The sequence below is a fragment of the Eleginops maclovinus genome, chromosome 7 (genome assembly GCF_036324505.1).
Source record: "Eleginops maclovinus isolate JMC-PN-2008 ecotype Puerto Natales chromosome 7, JC_Emac_rtc_rv5, whole genome shotgun sequence".
Taxonomy (NCBI): domain Eukaryota; kingdom Metazoa; phylum Chordata; class Actinopteri; order Perciformes; family Eleginopidae; genus Eleginops; species Eleginops maclovinus.
Window position 1 is genome coordinate 17,542,623 of NC_086355.1, and position 17,070 is coordinate 17,559,692.

General features: G+C 38.0%; 1 protein-coding gene across 1 annotated transcript in view; it reads right to left on the reverse strand.

Annotated features, from left to right (window-relative positions):
• LOC134867416 (low-density lipoprotein receptor-related protein 1B-like) overlaps positions 1-17,070 on the reverse strand; it is a 265,089-nt gene that overhangs the window by 136,592 nt on the left and 111,427 nt on the right. The window contains 7 exon segments of the mRNA XM_063887959.1: positions 1,368-1,511; positions 1,667-1,859; positions 3,906-4,134; positions 12,316-12,478; positions 13,225-13,482; positions 16,000-16,128; positions 16,728-16,847. Of these exon segments, the coding sequence (XP_063744029.1) occupies positions 1,368-1,511; positions 1,667-1,859; positions 3,906-4,134; positions 12,316-12,478; positions 13,225-13,482; positions 16,000-16,128; positions 16,728-16,847 (1,236 nt within the window).

Below are 17,070 nucleotides of genomic sequence, written 5' to 3' on the forward strand. Positions count from 1 at the left end.
CAATCATGCTCCCGCTACAAAGCTGCCTTGACAGTGGGAGAAGGAAAATGCCTGAGCAAACAGACAATGGCAATACTTACATTGGCTGTGAACACTGCTTCTGAACTAAAATACCATGGTGTCTATGTAGAAAGGCAAATAGAAAGGCCTAGAAAGCTGAGGCAGCTCCTCGGCGGCCTGCCAGCCGCAAAGGGGGCTGTATGTTCTCGAACCCTTTGGGATCCTCTGGAAAAGGCAAGAGGAGAATAAAGGAGGGCTTCCTCTCCTTGCTCTCAGCCCCTACCCAAGAGACTGGGATGCTGTGGGTGAGGACCACACATGCCTCACTTCAATTTATCATTTTGTGAGGGAGAGACCAACTACCCAGGAGAAAATTAAGCATTGCGAGAGACCCAGATATCAAACCCCACAGTGACTGCTGTAAGAAGAAGCACTACCATTTAGCGCCGAATCTCATTATGCTTAGGGAGACTGAAAGTGCGGGCAAGACAGAGATAGCTGGTGTCATCAGAACATCTATGAGGGGGGCATAAATCAAATGTGTCATGGCTAGTCTCTCGATGCATCGTTACCCCGATCGAACACTGGTGGGCCCCTCTGATTGTGTCATCAATTTGATCTTCTGCTTTTATTGTCAACTTCACAATGTCCAGCAATTGATCAGAGCAGCCAACAAATGCAGATAAACTTAAATCCTCATTATGGCGATAATCAATCAGGCCGGCGACAGGTCGATAGCGGAACGTCTCTTTCAAATGGGTCTGTGTCCACTAGTGCTCATCTCTATCAATGTCAGTCTACAAAGCTGATGCATGTGTGGCACTCTGTTAGCTTTATTATGACGCATGACCTTTACCGGCTGACGCTAATTTCAAAGGGAGCACTGATGCAAAACGTCCTTTTGAGGCACTAGTGTTCCTAGAGGAAGTACTAAAAGTTATATGACTGTTTACAAGGACATGTACTTGAACACACAAAGTTGCACACATTTTTAAATTAGGGGTATTATTGTTACACATTAACAATCGTGATCAATCTGGAAACCTTAACTCGTTAAAAAAAATATAACGCAACTTAATGACATCACCAAGCTTGACCCCAACATACTCTCCTACATTCAGCCCCAATGTTTACTATGAATTGCATGGCACTGGAAAGGCAAAGGGAGCAGAGATATTGGCACATGTTACACGACTTATCTCACCATGTGGTCATGCATTTTAAATACCACGTGTAGTTGTTTATCAACCCCCAAAATACAAGTAAATACTGGTATTTTAAACCTGTGATTAATCATAAATGATTATGGCAATTATCGCAATCGATTGAGAGCACTGATTTAAATTCAAGGAAAAATATTCACTGACTTTTACAGGACTGTCCGTCTGAGTCCAGACTGTATCCGGTACGACAGCGGCAGGATCTTGACTTGTAGCTGCCACTCAGAAAGCAGATATGGGAACATCCACCAGGCTTTCCATACAAAACTATTTCACATGCGTGACTCCTGACTGTGGACATAATCAGAAAGGACAGAAAAATCATTATAAGTCAATGAAGCATCCTCCCTCTGTACTACCCAGACGCCTTCTTGTGAGTCACAACATCGAGAAGACTGTGACACAAACATTCAGATGTGAACCCATCTATCAAAAATGTCCTGTACCTTTTGGTTGAGTGAGTTTGTGGTAAACACGGAGCCCTCTGGTATTCCCCAGGCTGGCCAGTGTCCTGCTCTCTGCTGTCATGTTGAACCTGTGGATCTGTAGCAGCTCCACGCTAGAACTCCCTTTGGAGGAGTCAGAGTGGGTAGCATATAGGTAGTCCTCAAACACGGCTAATGAATAAATATAAGTCACCTGGAAAACAAGAAGACTCATGTTTAGAACATTAACATCATCCCTGAGGACGAAAATAGGTAAAACCACCTGAGAAAACAATACAAATGTGTAATAATCTGTTTTAATCATGCAAAAATCATGAAAGCGATAGGAGAGTGAGGTAAAGCTGTCTGTACATTTGGCATGCCAGACAGGATCAAAAAATGGACTCCACAGGGAAGCCTATGGCCCTGACACACAGCCTCCACGCTACATTTAGCAAGCTGACAACCACACAAAGCGACATGGCTGGATCAGCCGTGTTCACAGGAAGTACACCTAAGCTCACACCTTAACTTCAGGGGCACTGCGAAACATGAGAGAGAATAATTAAATAAATAAAAATCCACTCAACCGTTTCTCTCTATGGATTTGGTCTCGCCACTCTACCTTAAAAAACAATCTCACACACAAGACTATGTGATTAATACACATGAATCTTTACCTACAGCATGTGTAATGCATGTTATTTGGTGCTTGATGGATTGAATGTGAGGACAGAATCAAGCAAACATGATAGACATCAAAGGAAGAAAGTTAAAGAAGTACTGTGTAATTTGCAGATTAGAGATTCAATGATATCATATATTTTATATTTTTCTTCTATGTCTTTCCTGCTTATCTACATAATTATAGCAGCATGTAGCCATATTACAATATTAAAGCCTATCTGAGCATGATTCGACAGTCACAAGCACCCAATATGAGAGGTCGGAATAACTCAATATGATCATTAGTTGTCTTCAATTGGAATCGAAATGAAATAAATCAAATGTTTAGTTAATATGATACACAATTCCGGTCAAAATTGAGAACAACAAGCCCATACTAACTTAAATGGATCAGAAAGTCTGATGTGAAATATATTAAAATAATACCATTTGAACATTGTGGTTTGGTTTAAATTATCAATATATAGCTGGACATATATTCTCTATAATTTCACTTGCCATGTTCATTTTGCTCTAAAGTTATTAATTCAATTACTATAATTTGCATCTTTGGAATATTCATTCATACAGAAGTGTGCACAAATAAGCCTAAGAATAGAAATGATTTCATATGGACTATTCAATTCTAACTTCATTGAATTACCTGAAAACATACTATTTTGAGATATAAATCTGAATTAATATAATATATTAATTCAGATTTATATGGAAGGACTTGTATCGTGATTTCTTGAGTACAATATATTATCTATACAAAATGAATGAGGGATTTGAGAAACATTTTGAGTTTCTGAGGAGATGATCTGAGTGCACCTCTCAAGAACAGTATGATCCGTTTCAAATGCTAGCCTAGTACTTGAAATTGGCTTAATTTGAAAAATTACACTAAGTTACATAGTAATTCAGTTCAACTCAAAAAGTGTTTCCCCTGAACACTGATAATACTGGCTATAATAAAAACATAAAAAAAGACTATGGAAAAGATGCAGGAAGAAGCTGCATGGCATTTGTCATTGTAGATTCAAGATCATCTCTCTAATGAGACCACAAGCTAGAGAGGGAGACAATATTATGCAAAGAACATCTGCATACAAAATAAGGTGTTTGAAATGTACGTTTCCTCCCCCTCATAAAGGGTGAGTATGTAGTCCAAGTTGCTTGAAAGGGCCTTTTAATGAATAGTCATAAACTCTGATGAAAGGCTTCAAGCAGGTACTTTGGGGAAAGACACTATTGATATGCTCATTTGGAAGACAGCCACACATGTGCCTGATACCTTCAATTAAATAAACCATCTATTCCCCATTCGAAAGACCTTTTTTACAAAAATGACTAGTAAATTAAAACAACAACCAGTGAATATCCCACCTGTCTTGCAGTTATAAAGCACAGTGCCCTAAATCAGAAAATTAAAAGTCCCTCTCATGTTACAATTTGGAGTCTCTTAAATGAGACACTAGCGATAGGAGAAGCCAATTGTCTGTTCGGATTACCAATGACGAAATGTCCCCAATGACTCTGTATGATGTGGAGCCCATTAAAGACATAAAGCAGCGTTACAGTGAAATGTGACACTCACTTGGCTCCCATGAATAATGGTGTGCCTGTTCCTGCCGTTGTAATCCACCACATCGACGTAATCCAGGTAGGCATCTGCCCAGTACACCAGCTTCTTGACAACATCCAATGCCACAGCTGTGGGCTGCTCAATTTTATAATCCACCAGCCGGGTCCGGTTGGTGCCGTCCATGTTGCAGCGCTCCACCTTGGCCACATTCCCATAGTCCGTGAAGAAGAGCATTCTACAGAGGGAGCAAGAGTTTCAATGATTATTTGATGTTAGGGATAATACAAATTTGTAGTGTAAGCAGTGTCATCATTTTTATTCCAAATATTCTCAGACCTTTAACATGCAATAAATAAATCATTAGCAAATATTTTTCCTTGAAGTACACACATTTTTTGTGGCTTGTTTAGTATGATGCCGCATTTGCCTCAAGCCATTTGATAAAACAGAATGACCCTTTGAACTCATACAGTAGAGCCTTTTTATGTTAATTCACGCTGCAGTTGACTGTTCATTGAACCCCTCCGTTGTAAAGTGACTCTACAATCGCAGCTTTGAACTTTACAGACGGAGATTAGATCTGATAATATGGAACATTTAGCTCCTTTTAGAGAGTTAAGGGGTGAGGTGTATTATAAAGCATTTCAAAAAATGTATTTAACTGTATGTTTATCTGATCCAAGCGGCTAATATTTCAAGACCTAGCTAGCAAGCTTAGCCTACTGATCCAACCTCAGCGGCTGACATTAGCACACCTGACCTAACATCTTACTGATCCAACCTTAGCAGCTGACGTTAGCACACCTTGCTAACAAGCATGCTGGTCCAAACCTAGCTGCTAACATTAGTACACCTGGCTTACAAGCTTACCTAGAGAAAATTGGTATGTGTTTACAGGTTAGCCTACAAGTTAAACTACTCCAGTTCACAACTAGCATGTTGTTTTGGAGCTGGTCTTGGGTGTAAACATAGAGTGAAGGTCTATGCCAATGTGTTTTTACTTGATTGTTTTGTTTAGTCACCATCTACAGAGCTTTTCCATTTGGAATATTCAAACCGAAACATACAGTAACAATCTACATGGTTAATCAACTATTATGTTTTAAAGGGACCTGTTGAACATGAAACTATTCTTAACAAAAGGTTTAACATTTTGGCATACACTTTGTATTATGTCATCTAAAATAAGGGAGCCTACAGTAAAAACAACTAAGGAAATAATTTAAAACCCTAACAGGCACATTAGGCATTAAAAAAGGTTATAAATAGTATGGTTATTTAATATTTTATATATTAAAAGTACTATCTTGAAGTCTGATCTAGCAAAACCCTTGTCATATGAAATATGTTTTTACCTTTTTTTGTTATTTCCTTACACACCCGGTGTTGGTATTAAACCATTTGCTATGTCCCAATGATCCAGTCCCAAATGTTCCAAGCCTATCTCAAAAGGAAATGAGAGTAGCTATAAAACAGCAGCATAACAGTCGTGCATGCACCTCTCTCTCTCTCAATTGCGGCTATACACCTGCTGTGGGCCTGCTGTAAATGTGAAAAGAATGGCTTCTCAGATACCCAGCAGCTTTTTTATTTACACGTACGCTCCGACGGTTGAAGCATTTATGTGACTTTAGCATCATTTAAATTATTCTGATTATGCCATGTCGTTGCTTGAAAAAAAGCCCTGGTTCTGACAATCTCAGGATATTATGGCAGCCTATATGTGCTTTCAGCCCATTCATGTTCAGTGCTGTGCTACCTTACAAGCACAACATAATTATCTTAAATGAGAAACAAAGAAGTGCTTGAAAAATGCTTAAAGAATGGTTAACATGTTGGAGTGAGTGTGGGGACCCAGAACAAAGCAACAAGCTAAAAGTGATTATATATTTAAAATTATTAGGTTGAAAAAACGCCACAACACTATTCTGTTTCTTCATTATGGTAACAATAGCTTGGGCTGAAAAGTAGTGTTGGAGAATTGCTTCAACCAAGCACAAGTTTTGGATTTACATGACATGATCCGAATGGTGCTTCACATTCGTCAGATACAGTAACTTAAAACAGCTACAGTAAGGCCAAAACAAATCAATAGTTTCCCACTTAAATGTGGTGTAATACAAAGAGCACACTATAAGAAAATAAAGTATCTCTAATTTAAGTCAATTCATAAAAAGTGCTTAAGGTGATGCTTTTTTCCCAGAGCTCTTAACAGATGAGACACAACAATGTGAAAATATAGTTTGCTATGGAGTCTTAGTTTTCTTATGGGTTTGTTAAAGGTGGTAGGTCATTTAATACAAAAAGCAATAGCCAATGTGTGATTGTCCCAAACAAATTGCGATTGCATTATGTTTTCAAATGTCCAAAAATACCAATGTTAACATTTACATCATCAGGGCCTCGCTCTTGGGACTCATGTAAGGAGTAAATGTGCAAATGTGCTGTTATATTGTTGTTATAGCACCATATTACATAATGAGGGTGACTTGAATAGTTGTTTGAACACAATGTGTCACTTTGACAATTTGACAGTGATCACAACCCATTGCCTATTGTTATTAAAAGTTGATATCTGACAATATATTCAAAATCTTAACCAAGTTTTCTCATTTTAACCAAGAAGTTCCAGATTGTGAGGGCACTGAAACAATGCACCAATTCAAAAGAAAAGAACATGAGTCATGTTTTGAGCGCACAACATGTTATGTAATTAATTAAATAAAAAGTATGCATTCTTAGTCTGTCAAGTTGTATAAGATAGTTCAACTTACTAGTGCTTTTACAGAATAAAATACAAATAGGCACGTCACTATGTTAACCCTTTGATACACGACATGGGTCAAAATGATCCAGAGTGAATTAAATTGTAGACATCTTTGCAACAAATTACTTGAATAATTCAGAAATCCAGGTATTCTTCAATTAACTAGTTTTTTCATCACGACGTCTTATTTTAATTTTTCCTTTCCTACTTTTTCAAAAAAAATCACTTTTGTATCACTACCCTTCTAATTCAAAAATGACCCGTATTGACCTACAATGTTATTTCATGCATGGCTGAGGGTTTCTTTGCTGTATTTTTGGAAATCAATGTAAATAATCATTTAATATTTCAATTATGGATTAAATATATTGTTTCTGATTAACATACATCATTATTTTCATTGTCCCTTTCTTAATGTATGAACTGAAACAGTTTTTGTATCACTACATCAGGTTTACACACATGGGTCAAAAATGTCCTATACTTTTCACATGCGATACTTCATGCCATGTACAATTCAACAGGCACATCTGATTTGCACATCTGATTCATATGAGTCTTATTTTACACTTCTTTTATCTAAGAAACTATTTAATATATTGTGAAAGATAACTATACATAATTTGAAAATGAATTGATCTTTCTTGACCCTCCAAATTGAAGGAGAAGTATAGCTCAACATGTGGATTCAGTGGCAATATGGGAAGGCTGCTGTCCTCCTGAGCACCATGCATGATGACAGAGCAGTGGATGACAACCGTGTGAACAAGAAAACCAGAAGTGATCCAGTACTTAAACAATTAATCGATGAACAAAATCAGGAGAAGACACAATGGATCAGATAGTTCGCACCTACACATGTAAACGGAGAGCACCAAGATGGCCCAATGTGCTGGATGTCACAACACTCAATGCTTCATGGATGCAATGCATGGCGGCTATTCATCAAGGAGCTGGGCAATTGTCATGCCACATATGAAGAGGCAAATGTAGGGCACGTCCCATCTCTAAAAACACAAAACAATGTAAATGGAAAGATGTGGGCAAAAAAAAAAAAAAACACAGCCACCACCCAGCTACAGGAGGACACCAGAGAGGAGGGCCAACTGAATGGGAGGAGGTGCAAGATCTGCCCTGCTGGTGTTCCAAGTGCAACAGCCCAGTGTGCAAGGATCACAAACAATTGGTTGTCATTTGTGAGGCATGTGTGCACTGAGATGGTCATCTTGTAATAATACTGGATCACTTCTGGTTTCTTCTTCACACTGTTGTCATCCACTGCTCTGTCATCATGCATGGTGCTCAGGAGGACAACAGCCTTCCCCTTCCCACATAGCTCACCATGGTCATGTTGCCACTGAATCCACATTGTGAGCTATACTTGTGAAAAGCAATCAACAGTAAACATTTACAAATCATGATTATGTTGATCAGAAACAAGATAGTTAATGAACAATTGGAATATTAAATGATTAAATACATTGATTTCCAAAAATATAGTAAAGAAACCCACAGCCATGCATGAAATAACATTGAAGGTCAATACGGGTCATTTTTGACCAATGTTGTCCCTTAAAAGGGGTTTGCATTGCTTGTGTATCAAAGGGCTAAAAGAGTTGAGAGTAACTGTTGAATTAAAACAAGATTTAAAAAAAAAGAATGTTCTGAAATGCCTCTTATAAAATGGCAGTTAAGCCTGCCTCTCTGCATAGCAGCTCTGTAACCTGGAGGCAAACGCAGTAAAAGCAGCATTTTGCATTTGCTTGTTGTAATTTGAGGACATTTAGAAGGCATCCTGCAAAGGACCTCGGGGTGTTGAGTAGACATAAAATGATAGACAATGTGTGATGCGCTGAGGAGCAAAACCATTTACTACCTCAAAAACCCGTGTGGAGGGAAGAAAATCAATTCTGAAAGACACAGGGAGCTAGTGGAATGTAAGGCAAACACTGCATGGCCATGGGAAAATAGGTGCTACATGTAGTGTAATTTGTTTCTGACAATAGGGACTGAATCACATTGGAGAAATATAACTGCATCATGGTCACTTTAAGTATTGAAAAGAGCTCAGGTCTGCAGGTACACTAATTAACATGGAAGACTTGCCACGCTGTCTTGCTGCGGTTGTGAAGACGGAGCTCCAACAACCGCCAATGATAACGAGCTACACCGCAACGGGAAGCCGACTTAATCTGCACGAGTCAAGCCAGGGGGAGAGATGGGCTGCCCTTTGAACCCCAAAAACAGGCTGTGCTAAAAAACTGTTGGAGTCAGCAACAAAGGAAACTCCCCAAACAGCTGCACCTTCACATGGCATACAAATGATAGCTTTCTGGGATCAGGATGGTGCTGATGCTGAACTTGTGCATTCCGGAGCTATAACGAGATCCACGTTGTATTCTGGACATGAGCATTTCCGTAAAAAAAACCCGCGTGGGAGAAGTGAAAAACAGTGTTGGTCCTACAATGAAAAGGAATAGACTTTTACAACTGACAATGAAAGGCACACACTCAAAGTTGTTTTTCTTGATGTTTATTTCCTAAAGCAGTGGCAGAAAACACATTCCTTCAGCTGCTTTTTTCAAGTTGGTTGTTTTGACCTCACTGCAACTTCCCAATAAAACAGTTATGATAATAGTTAAGGACATTGTGAACAATTATAAGTATCTGCTTTTGGTAGCAACTTGCATTTTAACACACATAGAGATGCAAACAGAGAATGGCAGAATTATTTTCTCTTTAAAGAAATGTAACCGTTTTTTATTTACTTTGATGTTATTATTTAGAATATCTAATAATAAGTTGACCTTTTGTTTACAATGGCAGTGTTTTGAAGGCTGTATATTGTGTGTTTTGTGCAGTTGTACAGTTTAAGATAAACACTATGTTGTATAATACAACACATGTGATCACCTAGAGATTTTGTTTGTATATTACATTATTTTTTTTGCCTATCTTCCACAGATGGTGTTTGTATAAGCAGCATATCATACTTTGGGATTTTAGCCTGTGTAAACCATTTACAGGCACAACAACTTATATAATATATTATAGGGTAGGAAAAAACCCCAATATATGAATATGCTCTGATATTTCCTATGTTGCCAGGAGGGTCATATGTTTAAGGTTTTAGCGAAACATCTCAACAACTATTAAACAATTGATTAACTTACATTTATGGACGCAACAGGATAAATGGTGATAACTTTGGTGATACATTAAGCTTTAATCTGCAACCATTATGAAGTAAAAATTGACTATGATGAAATGCAAATAAACTAAATGTGTTCCTATCACTAAGACACTTACACAGAAGATAATTTGGACAGTAATTATGTTTTACCCAAATACATTGGCAAAATAAATGTGTTCTAGTATTTAAAAAAAACATTTTCAGGAAATAGGTTGGACTCTGTGGCAAATGTGCAAAATCTTGATTCTTGCACACATAAGAGTAACGTCTCCATATATCATTTTTAAATCATCCAGGCCTCAGTAATCTTTTTGAGTTCAACCTTTCCAATCTGTGATGCACATGGTACATGGTGTACACCTTTAAAATGGGACTCACAGGTAGCATGAAGTTTAGCTAATGAACGCACCATACCATCAATCAAAGTCTCCTCCACAAAAGCTTTTTAAAAGGAAAGAAGAAAGGGTTATCCATCAAAAGGCTTTCCCGTGGCAAAGTACAAATGCCTCATCTGATAATAAGAAAGGCAGGGAGAGAATCAAAAAAGAATGAAAATAGAGTGCCAAACCAGAGCATATTCTATAAACACTGTGCCTCGCACTGTTCTGCTCTCTAACACCTCCCTGATTTCTTTTGTTTTCACTCCATTGCTCCTGGTTGACCGACCTCTCCCAGACTCGCTTTTTTCAGAACCAACCATACCAATATCTCACCAATTAGAGAGCTAGGAAAACTTCTGTGTCTTATATTGTCAATCTGCTATAGCCAGCAGCCTGCATGTCCAGCTCCCTTGTGGGCTGAAAGGCTCTATATCCATACAATCATCCCTTTAGACACACAATGGAATGGGCACTTATGTGGGTGTGAGTCATGTGTGATTACAGCAAATCCACTGAAAAACAAGCCATACTTACATTGTATCAAAAGGTGACTCAAAAGGAGCAAACTGTACTCTCTATGGTATTGTTTTTTTGTTTTACTTTAAGCCATATTGCTTTCCAACGGCTGACCAGCATTTAATGAGAAAGAAAACACGCTGCCAACCGCATCCGAACCGTCCACGTCATTAAGATACCAGAATCTAATTATTTTGATTTAATAAAGCACAATATATAAACAGGAGTTCTACATCAGTAATATAGTTCAGCTTCAATACAATTGTTATGCGTTAGGATGCAGAACATACTGTACATCATCTTTGCCTTACATGGAATAGGTAAGAGATTTATCAGCAACATGCTACCATTGTAATGTATGTATGGGGGCGGACTGTACCACAAACTCTAGTACTAAAAATAAAATGTCTATCACTCTTAGTAGTCCATTATATTATATCATATTATATCAGCTATATTTGATTCCAAATGTTTAATTTGTTTTGTCATGAAATAGAATTAAGTCAAATAAAATAAAGTAGACACTGTTCCACAAATTTAGTACTAAAAGTAAAACGAGTATCACTGTTATGGTTCTATTATATCATTTTATATATTGTATTAAATTATATTTCATTCTATCATAATATATTTCATTATACATTATTATGTGATACAATATAGTAGATAAACTAAGGAAAAGTTAGGAATGTGTTCCAATTTGGAAGACATTGCACATGATTAACATTGTTTAATACAATTACATTAAAATTGAATAAAATTAAATAAGAAATGCACATACACAGTCAAAATATACATACCAACAGTTCTCAAGGGTTATAAACACAGGATGCTGTACCTTTTAAAGATATAATATTACTGTATATATATCAGAAAATGTGTGTTGTTATTTTATGAGATTAGTGTTTGTTTATGTGTCCATAATTTAATGGTCCTGTTATTCTCTTGCTCGCTAAGAAGGGATAAAAGCTTTGAGCTACTGAAACTGGTTCACATTTTAGTTCAGCTGCTGCATGCAATTTATTTATTTATTTTAGTTTGTTTGGTATTTCTGCATGATGACACACGGAACTGCTGAGAAACCTGCAATAAAAAAGTTCAGTGTGACCGTCAACCACACGCTAACTGTTTTAGTTTTTACTTGGAACATTGTGGGGATATTTCTAACTCCACAGTTGCTCGGCTTTTGTGTGATCTCTACAGAGACAAAAATCCTGTAATGGAAAGTCCTGAAGGGATCTTTTCTACTGAGAGATGTGCGGTGAAATCAGTGAATACAAATGAATGTCTCGGCAGTAGAAGCTGTCTGGAGCATCACCAGCTATCCGCCAAATTACACAGCTCAAAGAGAGGAGGGCTGAGTCGAAGGACAGGGAATCATTTAATCCCGTCATTGCAACTCAGTCACATTCCTCCAGACAAGTCTATTGTATTGCATTGTGATTTATATTTCTCTTCTCCTTTCCTTATTCTATCCGCTTTAACAAAAGATGCATGATGATGAATGAGCCTTGCCGTTCTTACAGATGCTGTGTGGTAAAAAACCTGCAGAACACTCACCCCATGAGAGGATCCAGAGCTATTCCTTTAGGATTGAGCAGGTCCAGTTGTAGGATAGTGACACACGTGTCCCCGCCGTGGTTGCAGGCAAATATCTTGTCATTTATTGTGTCGACAAAATAAAAGTTGCCTGTTAGCCAGTCAATGGCCATGTGCTCCACATCTGCAATGGCAAAGAAGAGGTGAATTATTGTTTGAAACAGTTACATAAAATTACGATTATAACACTTTCAATGATTAGCACAGAAACAGAGAAACTAACACTGACATAAACTTTGGGATTTTAGTCTTAGCAGACCATTAACCTGCACAGAAAACTACATTACATACCACAGTAGAGGGAAAACCCCAAAAAGAATAATAGGGCCATTTTAAGATCCTTACCATAATGCAACGCACTGTTAGACACAGCATGTATCATACAACAGCTTTTAAAGGCAAATAAGAATTCAACATGAAATGTAAACTGATCTTGGAATGTCAAAATCGTGCGGTGTTACCATGGCCTCTGAGAGTTGTGATTGGCTGGCATGAATAGTACATAAGGCCTACAAAATGACACGAAGCCAGGGAAAAAAATGCACTGTTTTCTGCAAAGGTTTTATATTTTGAAGAATCTGGGATGGATCAGCTACAAGGAGGGAAAGAGAGTGATTTTGATGCAGTAAAGCTGGCGTCAGTTTGAAGGACAGCTGTAGGGGAAAGGTGAGCAGCCAAAACCACTGAGGCTAACCTGCCTTCAACAGCACAGATAATGAAGAGATATAGACAGAGCTCAAAGGTAAGAGTGTGAGAGGAAAAAACAATGAGAGCAACAGAAATAAAGGGGGATGGTATCTCCTCTATGTGAGTATTCATGATTGAAAAAGTAGTTTGCACTTTAAGAGAAGAAACTATCAAAAAACATACGTTGTAAACTTTGTTGTGTTCTTATTTCCTGTTCCCGTGTGAATCCACGCAGATTCCTGGTTTCAGCACAGCGGAGTTGCCCAGAGGACTCTGTAGAAAGGGTCCAGCATACACTTTCCTGGTTGCGTTGGAAATCTAATGCCAGTGTTCCATTTACACTTAGAGACCTCAGGGGCTGGAGGCCTGTTCCATTTAGATGGGTGATGATAATACGATCCGAACCACCAATGAGAAGCATTGGTCGGCTGTCACCAGGATCTGGAGTGAGGGGGGAAAACACGGAAGATATTACTTTGACCACAAGAAAAGATTGAATAAAGGTAAAGCAAATCATAAAGTATAAAAAATGGTAAACTCCAACTTTAATATTGTCTGAAAAAGCACCCAAACAATCCAATAAATGTTATCAGAGCTGATTGATTTGAACAATTACACCAAACGTTGAAGCTAATTAAATCCAGGACAGTCCAAAATAAAAAACTTTTAGAATTTAATTAAGTGTGCGTATTCTCGACTATTCACCGCCCAAAAAAAGGCCTTTATTTATCCCTATTTTCCACATAAGTTCAAGTCAAGGGATGCTCTCCTAATATAGGCAATAACTCAGAATGCCTGCTCACAGACCTGTTTTCCTTTATCCCTTTTTGTATCCCTTCTGAATCCATTTTTAGTAGTGATACATTTTTCTCCCACATTAGGGGGTACATTGGGTTTGACCAAGCTCTCTGTTTGAAGTCTATCGTTTGTTTTAATCAAGCAAGGAACATCATAGCTGATGTGGCAATAATGGCAGAGCTTTTACTTTCAGTCAAAGTGAAATGTTTAAAATATACAGACAGAGTATATTTAAATGCTTATCATACTGAAATGACATGAATTACTCCCTTATTGAAGGCACTTTTTTTACGGATACATTTGAAAGCTGCTGGCAGGCTGAGCACCAGCAGGGGAGTACAAGGCAAGGTACACAATATTATCAGTTTACTTTTCCTCAATGGATGATCACTATCCAACTGCTTTATCTAAATATGGTTTGAAAAAGAGAGCACATTTTCCATCTACACAGACGGAGAACTAGCAATATTTCTGACTAATTAATGAAGATATAGGGTCCATCATTGTGAAGCAAAAAACTACAAATGTCTTTCTTTTTGTTACAAATATTTTATTCCACTAAAAAACACAAACATTTTTGTATTTATATGTACTATAACATAATACATATGCTAAGTTGAATTAAAACATGTGTTGGACTTTGACTATGTGCTTGGAGATATTCTACACTTTTGTAATATAAAATAATCCAATGAAAAGACAAAACAAAAAACAATAATAATGTGATCCTACAAACTACTGCCTGTGTATTAAAACACATCTAAATAAACATCAAAAGACCACATGTTAATTTTACATTTCTATATTGATATTGGCATGTTATTGTATTTGAGTCAATCCTACATACACCATCCTGCTTTACTGTGAATATTTACTCAATCAAATGCAACATGTATTCATTAGTGGTGAAAAACAGCCCATAAAAAATACACTTTGGAGTCGAGTTGGAAAAAAACGTTGCTAAAAAATGTTTTAGAAAAAAATACAGTGCTTAACTGTTAAATGTTGTTGTATATTTGTGATGCACTTTGATGATTTAGATACAAGTAGGATCAGATGAAAACTTAACAACTATAGAGATATAGCCTATTGATTGTCGTCCTTAAAAGAAAGTCAATGATACAATGAAAATACATAATGAGCCCTGTGACAAGTCTTTCTTTTTCTATTTGGAAATATGATTCATAGGATTGATGTATTACAAAAGTCCAAAAAGGTTACACAAGTTAGTGAAGTGCATAATCAAGCCACCACGAGTGGTGTAGAGTTCGATTTGTGATAGGAACACAACTAGAATAAAACATATTACACCTTTCACTTTCACCTGAACATAATTCTTTGAGATCCAATCAAGATTAAACCCCAAAAAGAACATTTTTACTGCCGAGTTTTAACTTTAATCTCACATTCAACATGTTAATATGTTTTTTCATTCCCTGCTGCCCCTCATCTCCTAGCTCTATCTGAAATGTATATTTATGAGCTTTTACAACTAATGGTAACCCCATAGTTATCCCTGTACCACTATCGCTCTCCGCTAAATGAATATTAATGCATGTGAACATTGGGTTCAGTTAAGTTTATGGGTAATCATATTCAGTTTATTCCTTGTAGGACACCAGTCACATTGATTAAAAGCTGTTTGGTGTTCTCTCCATTTAGGTGTCGGGCCTCCAGCTATTTTCAACACATATATGCCAACACCTTAAAAAAAATCAGCTTTAATTTATGTTTCACAGAGAAACAGCACCCAAGGTTAAGCTTGTTTATTTAGGGATGGCCACCCACCAAAACACAATACCTTTTATGTTTGTTTTACTTCTGTTTTTACTCATCGGGACAGATTTGTTAGCAGCATCAGGTATTAACATAAATCAGGACGACGTTAGGCATTGTCTTGGCACAAAATGCTCCAGAATGCTCCCACTTAAAATCTCACGCTCGTTAATTTTATCATTATCCTGGCCTGACCACGTCTGCTCGTTCCTTTGTGGGTGATAGATGTGGTCGCTCCGAAACCACATTAATCTTGCCCTACCAAAGCTAGTGGGTGATGACAAGTAACAGTTCCACTCCTGGTTGAACAGAAACACCTTGTTTATTATTAGAAATTAAACATAGGCAGATGATTTTGTTTTCCAAAGCAAGTGTGCCGCTCACCTTGTTTGGCTTTGCAAGATATCCTGTCAGGCTGCAGGATGTATCCTTCTGTGCAGCTGCATCTGTATGACCCATAGGTGTTTGTGCAGGTTTGGCTGCATGTGCCATACATGGCACATTCATCATGATCTTATGGAAGAAAAAAAAAGGAACAGAGTCATTTGTAAAAATTAGGTATGCTCAAACATGACCCAAATACATAAAGTATACTTAATGCGGCCTCACTCTGGCACCTCCGGCATAATTTATTTTATAAGCAATGAGCCTTATTTGGGAGCTGAGGTACCCAATAAAGTATTCTTTCTCAAACAGGATCAAATTCAGAAAGCTTTGTCAAACCCCTTCCCTTCAGCGCAATTATGCAATATTGTGCCATGTCGCTGGTATACGTTGTGTGCAGTGTCCAAATAAGACACTCCAGAGGCACCTTTGACAGCAAAATCCTGTTTTCGTTGCCGGCTGTCAGAAACAAGGCCCGTGGCGTATATGAAGAATGTAAAGAGGGTGAAAAAGAGACGCAGAGAAATGGTGTGCTGTATCAAAATGTGTATGCATGTGTTTCGGGGTGAAATGCACTGTGCCTGCAAACAGATGGTTTTCTTATACCGGGCACCTCATGCCTATTCATCTGGAGGAAGTCTGGCCGAGAGGCACATGGAGGGATAGCTGAGGGGAAGAGGGAGGAAAATTAAGGGAGGGATCCATTGCAGGAGGCAGTTATATCCTACCTCTGCAGCTTGTCCCGTCCTCGCCGACCTCAAAGCCATCAGCGCAAAAACAGAAGGTGCCGTTTCTCGTCATGACGCAGCCATAGCGGCAACGGAGCTCGTGGCAGGCTGACAGGAGCTCTGCAGGGAGGAACAGAGGAAAAGTGAGAATTGGAGAGAAAGGGGGGTGGGATGGAATGGAAAATTACTTTCTGATTTGGGAAATGACTTTTTGGGGATTTCATCGTGAAGTGACCCTTTCAATCAGAACTGCCACCCTGTCTATTGGCGGAAAGAAAATCTGCTTTCACAAGTTTAAATCTGATTCATACAAGGGCTTTTTTGATTCACAACTTGGAATTGA